Source organism: Loxodonta africana, chromosome 9 (genome assembly GCF_030014295.1).
Source record: "Loxodonta africana isolate mLoxAfr1 chromosome 9, mLoxAfr1.hap2, whole genome shotgun sequence".
Lineage (NCBI taxonomy): Eukaryota > Metazoa > Chordata > Mammalia > Proboscidea > Elephantidae > Loxodonta > Loxodonta africana.
In genome coordinates, this window is record NC_087350.1 from 55,641,087 (window position 1) to 55,656,487 (window position 15,401).

The 15,401-nt window shown below is 36.5% G+C and overlaps 1 protein-coding gene across 1 annotated transcript in view; it reads left to right on the forward strand.

The window, feature by feature from the left end:
- The first annotated feature begins 1,215 nt into the window (after positions 1-1,215).
- Positions 1,216-15,401, forward strand: part of C5 (complement C5) — a 109,597-nt gene continuing 95,411 nt past the window's right edge. Inside the window, exons 1-3 of the mRNA XM_064291519.1 lie at positions 1,216-1,435; positions 9,319-9,511; positions 12,183-12,345. Of these exons, the coding sequence (XP_064147589.1) occupies positions 1,371-1,435; positions 9,319-9,511; positions 12,183-12,345 (421 nt within the window). The 5' untranslated portion in view covers positions 1,216-1,370. The remainder of the gene's footprint in view (positions 1,436-9,318; positions 9,512-12,182; positions 12,346-15,401) is intronic.

Genomic DNA, 15,401 nt, shown 5'->3' on the forward strand with positions numbered 1-15,401 from the left:
CAAATATTCACTATGTTGATTTGAGTGTTCTAGCTATCTCCTTAATTTCTTTTCCCGAAAATGATGGCAAAAGTACTTTGTTTATTTTAACTAGACCCATCTTTCGCAATCCAGTTTAATCATTTTACAGATTTCCTTTTGAAATAAATGGGCCTTGATAGTCAGACCAGTGGCAGACTTTTGCCATTTCAATAACCTATGCAAAAGACATCTTTAGTTAAATCTGTATACCAAATTTCCCTGTGTGCTCCTTTTTGCCCTAATAAATTCAGTACTAAAGCATTGGTACAATAGAACCTTATTAATTCAAAGGGAAGAACGCCAACATGACCATAAAATATCTGAATTACAGAAATATACTTAGAGAAACCTGTTTAAAGTACATATTATAGACTAAGGTAGAAATGTCTACTGATAAAAGGAAGAAAGTAAATAAAATTTTTTCTAGTGAACATAAAATATCATAAAAATATAATTTGTTAAAAATGTTAAAGTTTGATTTCATTTTAAATTGATTACTAGACTCAGTTGTTATAGGAAGCTTTCTTTTCTTGATTCTTAAATTAAAATTATGAAAATTCTTATTGAAAGATGAGTTTTTTTTAAAAGAAAGATATGCTGTGCCTGAATGAATACAAATTTTGAATTAGTGGTATATGAATTAATAAATATTGGAAGATATCTATTCCCTACTCTAAGTATTTGACTGGCAACTTATTTCCCAGAGAATGATGTCCAGAGTTCTCAGTATGGTGCTTTCATTGCCAGGCACAATCTTTTTTTATCGGCTTCTCCAGGCTGGGATAGATAAAGGAATTATTCTGTAGATCTCCTTTGCAAACCCAGGTTATCCTTGTCATTTCCAGTGCCAAGGACCCTACCACTCAGGTTTTCTATAAAGGACCACCTCGTGAGCCCTGTCTAAATCAAATTTATACTAGAATCATCTTAATTTAAAACTGGATTCAGGTGGGTCTCTGTCAGTATAGAGTAGATCTACCAGAGTTATGCCAACAGATGATATAAGGTCAGTGTCCTGGGTCAAGAGAGGAAAGGCCAAAGCCAATGTGATTTACTTGTTTCTAGCTTTGAGCCATTCATCATAATGCCAAACTCCTATTTTAGAGTCCCTTTATTTCTATTAATTGACATAAATTCTCTAGCTGTATACTCCCGTAAAATATCTCTACTTCATAGCTGGGTGTTAAAGGGTATTGTAGTTCAGATTTTACTTTTTCTATTTAGAGGTTCCTCTTTCTCATATTAATAATTAACCAGAGAACTAACATCCAAATTCTTTAAACTCAGTTAATTTAAAAGGAGAGTAACTTTAAGAAGGTTTTACCCATGGTTTACTGCTACCTCCAGCCATGGGCCTTTTGGGTATACTTTGTTTTTTCATCTTTCTGGGGAAAAGCTGGGGACAGGAACAAACGTAAGTAGCGCAACACACCTTGATTTTTCAATGTATATTAGTTGTGATGAGTGAAAAGCTAAATCCAACAGACTGTGTTAATCTGAAAATAGCTTTCTACTTTTGAAACAAGTAAACTGGTCTCTGAAGGAGAAAGTCCCGGAGGCATTTTGATTTGATGAGGGGCTAACGACATGGCAGCTTTTATAGGATTGTTATTTATAAACATTTAAATAAATGGTTATTTGAATTCCTCTTAAAAAACACAAAATAAAACTTACGACAATAAATGTTCTTGGCATTATGGCTTATTTTAATTTGGTGCTTCGTTTTCTTTGTATTTTTTATGGACTATACATAGTTAGGAAACCCTGGTGGCAAAATGGTTAAGAGCTACATCTGCTAACCAAAAGGTTGGCAGTTCGAATCCACCAGGTGCTCCTTGGAAACTCTATAGGGCAGTTCTACTCTGTCCTATAAGGTCTCTTGAGTTAGAATCAACTCAATGGCAACAGGTTTGGTTGTTTTTTTTTTTAATATACATAGTTAAGCAAGCATTATTTTGGGTTAATTCTGACACTGTTATTTGAAAAACTCTAGAATTTATGAGCTGACTCTTCACAGTTTTAAATGTTATTATTGAAATGTTATACATTTTAAACCATGTCTTAAAAATAGTGGTATCATATCTAGAAATAATACTTTAGTACTGAAAACGAGCTGGACGTTACCTAATCAGCCTACTTATTTTACATGTGAGGAAACAAAAGGCCAGATGTGGCAAGTGTCTTGCGAGAGCTCACACAGCTAGAGAGAGACAGAAGCAGGAGTGGTATTAAGGTCTCCTTTTTCCCACTTAAAAAAAAAATTTAGAATAAAATTATATATACTAAATATAAATGTATATCATAGCGACCCTATAGGACAGAGTAGAACTGCCCCATAGGGTTTCCAGGGAGCACTGGTGGATTCGAACTGCTGACCTTTTGGTTAGCAGCCCTAGTTCTTTATCACTAAGCCACCAGGGTTCCCCAAATGTATACTTAGGATGTCATAATTTTTTAGCACACACCCATCCCCAATCTTTTTTTTTAATCACATGGTCATAATCACCCCGTTACCTTAGATGTTGTTGTTGTTTTGTTTTGTTAGGTGCCGTTGAGTTGGTTCAGACTCATAGCAACCCTATGTACCACAGAATGAAACACTGCCCATCCTGCATCTTGCTTACAATCCTTGTTATGCTTGAGTCCATTGTTGCAGCCACTGTGTCAATTCATCTTGCTGAGGGTCTTCCTCTTTTCCACTGACCTTGTACTTTACCAAGCATGATGTCCTTCTCCACGGACTGATCCCTCCTGACAAAGTATGTAAGACGCAGTCTCGCCATTCTTGCTTCTAAGGAGCATTCTGGTTGTACTTCTTCCAAGACAGATTTGTTTGTTTTTTAGTATAGTCAATATTCTTTGCCAACACCACAATTCAAAGGTGACAATTCTTCTTTGGTCTTCCTTATTCATTGTTCAGCTTTCACATGCATATGATCTGATTGGAAATACTATGGCTTGGGTCAGGTGCACCTTAGTTTTCAAGGTGACATGTTTGCTTTTCAACACTTTAAAGAGATCCTTTGCAGCAGATTTGCCCAAAAACAATGCGTCTTTTGGTTTCCTGACCACTGCTCCCATGGGTATTGATTGTGGATCCAAGTAAAATGAAATCTTTGACAGCTTCAATTCTTTCTCCTTTTATTATGATGTCGCTTACTGGTCCAGTTGTGAGGATTTTTGTTTTCTTTATGTTGAGGTATAATCCACACTAAAGGCTGTGATCTTTGTTCTTCATCAGTAAGTGCTTCGAGTCCTCTTCACTGTCAGCGAGCAAGGTTGTATCATCTGCATGATGCAGATTGGTAATGAGTCTTCCTCCAATCCTGATGCCCCGTTCTTCTTCGTATAATCCAGCTTCTTGGGTTATTTGCTCAGCATACAGATTGAATAGGTATGGTGAAAGGATACAACCCTGACGCACATCTTTCCTGACTTTAAACCACGCAGTATCCCCTTGTTCTGTCCGAATGACTGCCTCTTGATATATGTACAGGTTCCTCATGAGCACAATTAAGTGTCTGTCTGAAATTCAGGGAGTTGCCTGTTGATATACTGCTGAGCCACTTTTGAATGATCTTCAGCAAAATTTTGCTTGCACGTTATATTAACAATATTGTTCGTGATAATTTCCACATTCTGTTGGATCACCTTTCTTGGGAACAGGCATAAATATGGATCTCTTCCAGTCTTTTGGCCAGGTAGCTGTCTTCCAGTTTTCTTGGCATAGACAAATGAGCATTTCCAGTGCTGCATCTGCTTGTTGAAACATCTCAATTGATATCCCGTCAATTCCTGGAACCTTGTTTTTTGCCAATGCCTTCAGTGCAGCTTAGACTTCTTTTTTTAGTAACATCGTTTCCTGATCACATGTTACCTCTTGAAATGGTCGAACGTCGACCAATTCTTTTTGGCATAATGACTCTATATTCCTTCCATCTTCTTTTGATGCTTCCGGTGTCATTTAATATTTTCCCCATGGAATCCTTTACTATTGCAACAGGAGTCTTGAATTTTTTCTTCAGTTCTTTCAGCCTGAGAAATGCCGAGCATGTTCTTCCCTTTTGGTTTTCTATCTCCAGCTCTTTGTACGTGTCATTATAATACTTTACTTTGTCTTCTTGAGCCACCCTTTGGAATGTTCTGTTCAGTTCTTTTACTTCATCATTTTTTCCTTTTGCTTTAGCTACTCAACGTTCAAGAGCAAGTTTCAGAGTCTCTTCTGACATCCGTTTCGGTCTTTTCTTTCTTTCCTGTCTTTTTAATGACCTTTTACTTTCTTCATGTATGATGTCCTTCCACAATTCATCTGATCTTTGGTCATTACTGTTTAATGCATCAAATCTATTCTTGAGATGGTCTTTAAATTCAGGTGGGATATACTCAAGCTCTCGTGGACTTCTTCTACTTTTCTTCAGTTTCAACTTGAGCTTGCATATGAGCAACTGATGGTCTGTTCCACAGTCAGCCCCTGGTCTTGTTCTGACTGATGATATTGAGCTTTTCCATCATTTCTTTCCACAGATGTAATTGTTTTGATTCCTGTGTATTCCATCTGGTGAGGCCCGTGTGTATAGTTGTCGTTTATGTTGGTGAAAAAAGTTATTTGCAGTGAAGAAGTCATTGGTCTTCCAAAATTCTATTATGCTATCTCTGGCATCATTTCTATCCCCAAGGCCATATTTTCCAACTACCAATCCTTCTTTGTTTCCAACTTTCGCATTTCAATCACCAGTAATTTTCAATGTATCTTGATGGCATGTTCGATCAATTTCAGACTGCAGAAGCTGATAAAAATCTTCAATTTCTTCATCTTTGGCCTTAGTGGTTGGTGCATAAATTGGAATGATAATCGTATTAACTGGTCTTCCTTTTAGGCGTATGGATATTATCCTATCACTGACAGCATTGTACTTCAGAATAGATCTTGAAATGTTCTTTTTGATGGTGAATGCAACGCCATTCCTTTTCAGGTTTTCGTTCTCAGCATAGTAGGCCATATGATTGCCCGATTCAAAATGGCCAATACCAGTCCATTTCAGCTAATGATGTTTATGCTTTCCATTTCATTTTTGACAATTTCCAATTTTCCTGGGTTAATACTTTTTTTTTTTCTTGGTACATTTCACATTCCAATTATTAATGGATGCTTGCAGCTGTTTCTTCTCATTTTGAATCATGCTACATCAGCAGATGAAAGTCCCAAAACTTTACTCCATCCATGTCATTAAGGTTGACTCTACTTTGAGGAGGCAGCTCTTCCCCAGTCATCTTTTGCATCCCTTCCAACCTGGGGGCTCACCTCTTGTCACTATATCAGACAATGTTCTGCTGCTATTCATAATGTTTCATATATTCATAGATAGCTTTTATTTATTCCTTTTTGAAAGAGAGCAGCTGAATCTCAGAAAGGTAAAGATCAAGTGACTTCAAATTAGTGGTAGAACTGTGACTAAAATCTGGATCTCATGATTCTTGCCCAGTTATTCTCAATTCTTTCTACTGCAGTGTACTGGCCCTTAATAAGCATCTCCTCACTCTCTCTGAAAAAGCAAGAGTGTACTGTTGATAGCACAGTAACTAATAAATCACTCAATGTATTCGACCAATATTATTGAGCACCTCCCATGTGACAGGCACTAGGGATATATCCCCCCAAAAAAACCCAAACTCAGTGCCGTTGAGTTGATTCCAACTCATAGCAACCCTATAGGACAGAGTAGAACTGCCCCACAGAGTTTCCAAGGAGCACCTGGTGGATTTGAACTGCCGACCCTTGGTTAGCAGCCGTAGCACCTAACCACTACGCCACCAGGGTCATTATTTGCTTTTCCCACTAGAATGCAAGCTCTGGGAATTATGTTTTATCAACTGCTATATCCCCAGTATATATATCCCCAGTATATAGCAGTTGATGAAACATAATTCCCAGAGCTTGCATTCTAGTGGGAAAAGCAAACAATGAATGAGTGAATGAATGAATGAGGTCAAGTAGTTAGTGTTATGAACAAAAAAATAAAGAAGAGTAACAGGATAAAGAAATGGTGAGGTACTGTTTAATGGCATGCACAGGGAAGGCTTCTCTGAGGAGGTGATACTCAAACAAAACTTGAAAGAAGTGAGGGAGCAAACCATGCAAACATCTGTGGAAAGAATATTCCAGCCTCTCTGCAAATTCAGTGGTCTGACCCCTCTGTAGTTATTGAAAGAAATTAAGAAAAGAATGCAGTTCTTCATAGAGATAGATTGTGCTGCTAACAAGTCAATAAGGAACAAAATCTGTATGAAGGCTGTTTACAGAGCCATCTTTTAGAAGCTCCCAAGCACTGGATATTTCACCTCCAACCTACCACCATGTAGATTGTTCAGAATTAAGACAATACTAAACTGAAAAACACAAAACTCCTAAGAAAATGAAGTTAAAATAGCTTTGTTCTAGATTTTTCTGACTGCAAAATTTTTGGTAAATTCTGTGTAGTACAGGAATTGAAAGTGTTAATTCTGGAAACAGGCTGCTTGGGTTCACTTTCTAGTTTTTATAACTTATTAGTTATGTGGCCTTGGGCAAGTTAATTACCAGTTTCCTTGTTTGTAAAATGGGGCTAATAATAAGGCTTTCCTCACAGAGTGTAGCAACACAATGAGTGTATATATATATATATATATTTGTGTATATATGTATGTATATATATATATATATGGAGCCCTAGTGGCACAGTGGTTAAGAGCTCAACTGCTATCCAAGGGGTCGACAGTTTGAATCCACCAGCTGCTCCTTGGAAACCTTGTGGGACAGTTCTGCTCTGTCCTGTAGGGTCTCTATGAGTCAGAATTAACTCAACAGCAAAGGTTTTGATTTTTGGCATATATATATAATATCTATATATTATATATATTTGGTAAAGTGCTCAGATGCTAACTAAAATATTCGTGATTCAAATTCACCCAATACCTCCACAGCAGAAAAGACCTGGTGATCTGCTCCCTTAAAGAATTACAGCCTAGGAAACCCCATGTGGCAGTTCTACTCTGTCTCTATTAATCAGAAATGACTCAACAGCACACAACAACATATGTATGTATATACGCATAGTGTTTAGAACAACACCTAGCACATAGTAAGGTTTCAGTAAATGTATCTTGTTACCATCAAAGCTGAACTTTTCTCATTTTCTGCTACCCTGCTAAGCAGTGGTTGGAAGTCTGGAGATAACTATTCTCTCTTTAACAATTTGCCTATCAGTGCTTCCAAATTAGGTGTCATATAGGAGAACTGCCAGATGCTTTAAAGAATTTAATTGCTTCCAAATTAATTTCATTGTTATTAAAGATTTGCTTCTTTTTAAAGAATTTTTAAATGTCGTATGTTGACAGGACCCTACAATATTCTTCCTGATGGGGTGAGGGAGGCATCCCAAGCCTGTTTGGCCACTTGAATTACTCAGTCACTAAACACCTTGGAAACCCTATGGGGCAGTTCTACTCTGTTCTATTGTATTGCTAGGAGCTATGAGTTGGATTGACTCGACAGTACAGGTTTTGTTCTGTTTTGTTTTTCGCAAGCTCTTTTGGGTTGATTTGCACTTTTTTTCTATGTAATCTCACTGTTCAAATTACGTATTTCTGTGATATATAATTAACAACCTAGTTTATTTTTATAAATTTTTATTTAATAAAACAAATGGAGCCCTCCTGGCAAAAATCACACATTTAAAAATTTTTTGTATTTCGGTAACTTAGATTCACCCTCCTTTCTTGCATAAATCACACAAAAAATAAAGGTAAGGGAACAGTCTACGATTGGGAACAAAACTTGTAACCTTGACCTCAATTACACACATAACAACTGAGAGAGACCTGAATATAAAGCCCTGCCTCAATCACTTACAAGCTGTGTGGCCTAGATCAAACTAATCTCTCATCTGTACAGTCGGAATAGTAAAATATATACATCACTGGCTCGTTGTAAAGATGGAAAGAGTTGTATGTAAAGTACTAACACAATCTCTGGTATATGAGGACTACTCAATTAGTGTTAGTTATTATTGTTGTTGTATGATTATTATTATTCGGTCTTCAAGGACCTCCATCACTACTTCTACTTCCAAATGAATCCCTCCATCTCACTTTTATGCTATCCTTGTCTTTATCCACACTCAAGAATAACACTATATAAGTTTACCTCCTTTCAACTAATTTAGTGAAATTGATCTTCATTTTTATTGAGCACTAGGCACGCTAAGCACTTTCATTTTCTCGTTTAATTCTAAAAACAGCCTGATAAAGAAAGTGATATTTTCACAGGTAAGTCATTTTATCCTGAGAGAGGGTTAGTGACTTTACCGTGGTCACTGAAGCAGTAAATGCTGCTCTTTCCCTCATTGGGAAAAATATTGACCCTATTTACATGTTCCACTCAACACCATTAAAAGTCTTCCTTGGCTGCAGTGGCTCTGGGAAGATGGTATTATCATTTCAAGTGTAGGCTAAACCTCCAGCTCTGTTACTCAGGTCTCAACTCCAAGCCTATTTCTTCTTGGGAACTGTGCTGAAATTATCATAGATCCCAAATAAATTTTGATGTAAAAATATAACTTTTAAGTTGAAATATTTTACTTGGATCCACAATCAATGCCCATGGAAGCAGCAGTCTGGAAATCAAACAACACATTACATTGGGCAAATCTGCAGAAAAAGATCTCTTTGAAGTATTGAAAAGCACTAAGGTGTGCCATACCCAAGCCATGGTATTTTCAGTCACCTCATATGCATGCAAAAGCTGGACAATGAGTAAGGAAAATCAAAGAATTGATGGCTTTGAATTATGGTGGTGGCAAAAAATATTGAATATATCATGGATTGCCAGAAGAATGAACAAATCTGTCTTGGAAGAAATACGGCCAAAGTGCTCCTTGGAAGCAAGGATGGCGAGACTTTGTCTCGAGTACTTTGGACATGTTATCAGGAGGGACCAGTCCCTGGAGAAAGACGTCATGCTTAGTAAAGTACAGGGTCAGTGAAAAAGAGAAAAACTCTCATCGATATAGACTGACATGGTGGCTGCAAGAATGTGCTCAAACATAGTAACGACTGTGAGGATGGCGCAGGACCAGGCAGTGTTTTTGTTCTGTTGTACATAGGATCACTATGAGTCCGAACCGACTGGATGGCATCTAACAATGACAACAACTTGAAATAATATGTCTATTTAAATTGAAGCTCTCAAGTGGGAGAAAAAATGTCAGAGGTGTAAGAAAATATGTTTAAAGATATTGATCACTCTTCCTTTTTCAACAGGTACGTCATTTCAGCACCAAAAGTATTTCTTGTTGGAGCATCTGAAAATGTTGTAATTCAAGTTTATGGATACACAGAAGCATTTGATGCAACAATCTCTATTAAAAGTTACCCAGATAAGAAATTCCAATATTCTTCAGGCTATGTTTATTTATCTCCAGAAAATAAATTCCAAAACTCTGCAATCTTAACAGTATGTATTTATCCTTCATTTTCTTTATATATATATACAGAATATTCTCAGCAAAATATGTGCAAAGTTTGAATATTGATAAAATAGAAATTTGATGTGATTATTAGATGATAATCTGAGTGAAAACAGAAAATTACAAACAGAAAAATTGTGGCTGCTTTTTGAGCAATGCATGTAAGTTTTAAGTTCTTATTTGTAAATAAAGTCTTATTAAGGTGGAAATATTTGGAGATAAATTAAAAATACTTGTTTGCTGTGAAAATTCTAGTTACAAAGAAATAGAAAAATACGAATCATGCTTATTGTACTGCCCACAAAAACCCACTGATGCTATCGAATGTTTGTTTAAACTCTGGTATTCTACAATTAGGGGTTCTAATTGATTATTAAATGAAGTTGACAACCTGCAGTTAATAGAAAAAAAAGCCTGGATCAAATAACCTCTCTTTCTATAGAGACATTACAGTATAGATTGATTAGAGAAGTGCTCACAACTCGTTTCGTATTAAAAATTCTGAAGCTGAGTTAAATTTTTTTAAATAAAAAAATTTTTCCATAGTAAGTTTATTATTTATTCACCTAAGTGAGTAAATACAACCAAAAACTATCATTTTGAATTCAAAAAGGAAAGAATATCAGACTTGGAAGGGGCTACGGCTTTGAATTCAAAAAGGAAAGAATATCAGACTTGGAAGGGGCTACGGGGCTCATTCAGGCCAATATTTCACTAACGTGAGCCTTTTATAAAGAAATTAAAATTTAAAATTCTGTAGAGCTTAAAATTTGAATTGCTTTTATAAATTTGTTTTGATTTTATACTTTATGTAAAAGTTATAAGCATAAGAAAATTATACCTAGTTTTAGGTTTGTACAGTTTTAAGTAACATTGCAATAAAAATAATTTAAATCGAAACTGAAATACCACCAGAACCTTTTTCCCTTTAAAGTTTGAGAAACACTGATCTAAATAAACTCTAGCCAAATATAGGAATTCTTTCATTAACGTTCTTGATGATAAATGTTCTAATCTATTACAAATACTTCCATTTATTTGGCTTACTAAAAAATTAAAATTCTTTTCCCAAAAGTGTTACTTTCAGGAGACACTCTCTTATCTGCTATGACGGGGCCTAGTAGTTGTCTGCACAGGAGCCACTAGCCACTTAAGACTATTTACATTTAAATTTAACCAAAGTTAAAAATGCAGTTCCTTAGTAAAAACTGCCACATTTCGAGTGCTAATAACCATATGTGACTAGTGGCTACCATATTGCACAGCACAGATAACATTTCCACCATCCTAGAAAGTTATACTGCACGGGCTGAGTTAGATATTTAATTAAAAAAGTAGATTAATTTGGGGAATCATAAAAACCAATGCATATATTAAACACTTCATTGTATCTTAGCAAAATAATGTATATTGATTTGCTAATTGTTTGACATTATTTCAAGATCTTTAAGTACTGGTGCACCAGTTGGAGCTTTAAATATTATTTAATAAATCGCATCTTAACAATGCATCTTTGTTTTGTAATTTCTGTTTCTTGAAAGTACTTATAGATACTTGCAAAGTAATCTGAGTGCAGAATCTTTTTTATAGTTTTTTTCCGAAACTTTCATAGTAATCTTACTTATATCTAATTCCATAGCAATTGGTTTTAGTGATTAACTTTTATCCCATGTTTCCAAAGCCTGCAACTAAGTTTTCACGGGGACACTTCTTTTTTTTTGTTACTTTTTATGTATTAAATGTTCAATTATTAAATGTAGATAAATTACAATCACATGCACAAACTGGGAACGAACAACTAGTTCTTTGAAAGCATACAGCTCAATGTATAGGAACAGAAGTATGGAGGTGTATTACAAGTATTCTGAGCATCAGTCAGGGTGCTGTACCGAGGGACTGGAGAGCATGTGCTAGTCCAGTGAGCTGATTAAGTCAAAGTTTGTTAAAAGAATGTATATAGTATTAGTTTTACTAAATACATACATATGCACATATATAATACATACATATACTGTAAAATCTGCAAAAGCCAGAACCTATGTAAGGCAGAAACCTGTCAGAGAAGGAAAACTCAGATATTTTCCACTAAAACAAGCAATAGAAAAGTCGTAAGACTGCACCCTGCCAAAGGCAGGAAACTTGCAAGACCAAGAAAAACAGGCAGCCCTGTTGAGTTCCGGCTCTCACAGGTTTCACTGTATTTATGCACAATTTAGGAAACATGCAACCAAAAAGATTTTTAATTGCTAAAGCTAAATTTTGGTTATGATATTAAGATGCCAAAGGGCTTTGGGAAAAATTTATTTACTGCTCTAGTTTCTGTAGGAGTCCCTGGGTAGTGCAAACAATTAATACACTTGACTGCTAACCAAAAAGTTAGAAGGTCAAATCCATCCAGAGGCACTAGGAAGAAAGGCCTGGTGATCTACTTCTGAAAAATCAGCCATTGAAAATCCTGTGAGCACAGTTCTACTCTAACGCACTGGGGTTGCCATGAGTTGGAGTCACTCAACGGCAACTGGTAGCTCTGTACTGCTTTTCAAACAGTTAGCTACACACAATTATTTTTTATTGCAATGAGATTACAGTGGTATTTAGAAAGTCAACATATTTTATTACCTTAAAATTATTCTTTTCCACCAACGTTTTCTTTTATAGATACAACCCAAACAATTGCCTGAAGGCCAAAATCCAGTTTCACATGTGTATTTGGATGTTGTATCAAAGCATTTTTCAAAATCAAAAAAAGTGCCAATAACCTTCGACAATGGATTTCTCTTCATTCATACTGACAAACCTGTTTACACTCCGGACCAGTCAGGTAGGGTATAAGATACTTCTTTCTCCATGGGGAAAAAAATTGACACTATATCGTATAATTTTTTAACATCTGAAATTAAGTAGACACAGGTTTTCAACTTGCTCAAAAACAATTTTGGCAACAGGGAAATAATTTATTACAGAGCTATTTATATTTTTTAAAAAAGTTCATTGACTTTGGAGCTAATCTCCAAATTTGGAAAACAAATCCAACTCTAGAGAATCAAAAACAGATGTTTTAGCAAAGGATAAACTAAATCACAGAAATATGTAGATATTAATTTCCAAGGGGATCCACCTAAGAAAGATTCTGTTAAAACAATGTTGCATATTAATGGCTCTGTTTTTAGAGGGGAAAAGTGCAGGGTAGTCAGTGAAAACGCTGTGACTGAAGATTGGCTAGAATTATTCCCAATGTACCAAAAGTAAAACACGGAAAAGTGTGAACGCTGCCCAAATATGTTCATGTGTTTGCAAAACCTTCAGTTTGCCCATTTCTCCCTTTTACCATCATTGCCTTTTGAGCAATGACAGGATTATGAGAGAAGAGTGTGTGGGGAGGGAAGAACGTGGCAAGCAGCAATGTGGAGAGGTTATGGAGTTTCAGTCAAGGTATTCCTACTGAAGGAACAGAGGGAGAGGGAAAGGACCAGCCAGGTTTGTCGAAAAGCTTCGAACACAGCGGATTCTCGTTAAATTTTGGTTGATGTAGATGATAACTGCAGTGGTATGGAATAAAGCTACACCATTATCGTTTCATCAGAACTCTCTGTTAGAATCGGCTCAGAAAGGCCTAGAGAGAGTGAGAATATTGCCACGAGTTTGGACAGAATGTCATTGCCAGAACAGTACCATCTCTGACTGGCTCCAAGAAGACTCTTTGGTATATAAGAAAACACTCTTTGCCCATGAGACTTGGGTCCTTTTGAACTGAATCATTCCTGGCAATAAGTGAATCCTCACTCTTCTCCTCCTTCTATACTGTAGGATGCTTCGTTAATTGGACCCTGTTGACACTACTTCTAGAAACATTAGGGTCCTCTGTCCTTATCCAGTAAAAAGTCTGATACCTACAGCCTGAGGCCTGTCTTAACTATCAAGCCTTTCTTTAAGAACTGCCTCATTTATCATTTCTCTATCAAGACTTTACTGTAAGAAGATGTGGTATTGTCATCTATTCTAACCATGGAGGAAAATTAGGAAACTTTCCTCTAAATATTGACGCCTTAATAAGAACTAGACTCTGGAGCCAGGTTAAGCCCAGTGCCAGCTTATTTGGGTTTAAATCCCAGCTTTGGCAGTTATTAGTAAAGTGACCCTGGACGAGTTACCCAACCTCTCTGTGCCCCACTTTCCTCACCTGTAAAATGGAAATAATAATAGATCTTACCTCATAGGGTTGCTGTTAGAATGTAATGAACTCATACACATAAAGCACTTGAACAGCACCTAGCACACAGTAAGCACCAGGAGAATGTTTTCCATTATTATTTAATCTATGCAGTAGCACGAATCCTTATTTACACAGAAGAAAAAGAATTGCTTGAAAGTAATTTTTTGAAAAATGATTACATCCTCTATTTATAGCTCAATGCCCTGAGAGACACATTTAATCTGAAAATCCTTGAGGAATTTTGTAGTATAAGCATCTTTAGGATAAAGCCTTAAATCTTCAAGCCTTATAGGATAAAGGACTTTAGAATATTGGTCAAAATCCTTCAATTCCACAGAGCCTGCCAGCCAGACTGACCTGTTCAGTTCCCTTCTCACACTAATTTCCCATCCATATTAAGGCCTGTGTAACATGCTGTTACCTCTGCCTGGTATGTTTTTGCCTCTCCTTTTTTTTTTTTTTTTTTGCCTTAGCTCCTACTCAATCCTTAGATGTCATTGCAGGATCCTTCTAGGGTTTCAAACCTTCTTCATCTGCACTCTCATAATGCCAGGCATGTATCCTTTGTAGCTCCTCACACCCTTGGAATTTTACATATACATGTGTAATTATGGAACCTTAGTGGTGCAGTGGTTAAGAGCTCAGGCTGCTAACCAAAAAAGTCAGCAGTTTGAATCCACCAGCTGCCCCTTGGAAACTTGATGGGGGCAATTCTACTCTGTCCTACAGGGTGGCTATGAGTTGGAATCGGCTCGACGGCAATGGGTTTGGGTTTGGGTTTGGGTTTTGTGATTAGGTGTTTGCCTCTCTCCTCCACTCAGAAGGCTTTTGTGTCTGGTTTGTCTCACTACCCTATGCCAGTGCCTACCATAGTGCCTGGCACATAAAAGGCACTCAATAAATATTTTTTTAATTAATAAGCATTATCCTTGGTACAAAAGGAAACCCTGGTGGCATAGTGGTTAAGAACTACGGCTGCTAACCAAAAGATTGGCCGTTTAAATCCACCAGGTACTCCTATGGGGCAGTTCTACTCTATCCTGTAGGGTCACTATGAGTCGGAATCAACTCGACGGCAATGGGTTTCATTTTTTTTTTTACAAAAATTGATTAACCTTAACTGGCAAAACGGTCATGAAAGGAGAGACTGGAAGGAGGGAGCGGGCTGACTCATTAGGGGGAGAGTAATTGGGAGTATGTAGTAAGGTGTATATAAGCTTTTATGTGACAGACTGACTTGATTTGTAAACTTTCACTTAAAGCACAATAAAAATTATTTAAAAAAAAATTGATTAACCTTGCCTTAGATACATCACTGCTATGAATACAGGATTCATTTTCTAGCCTAAATACAAACTGGGTTAGAAACTAGAGAGACTGTAATAGTAGAAGTAATAATAATAATAAAAAAATACAAACATTTATTGATTACCTATTATGTACCAATCTATGCAAAAGCTTTGTCTCATTCAGTTTTCATAACAGCACTATGAAGCAAGCAGATATTAGTAGTCATGTTTTACCGATGAGGTAGCTAAGGCTTAAAGGGATTCGGTATATTGCTCAGGGTCATACTAGGTAGTGGCAGAGGCAAGAGTGAAGCCAAATTTAAACTCCAGGGCCTGTGCTCTTAACCACTGGGAAATTCTGCCTCTGAAAGCTTC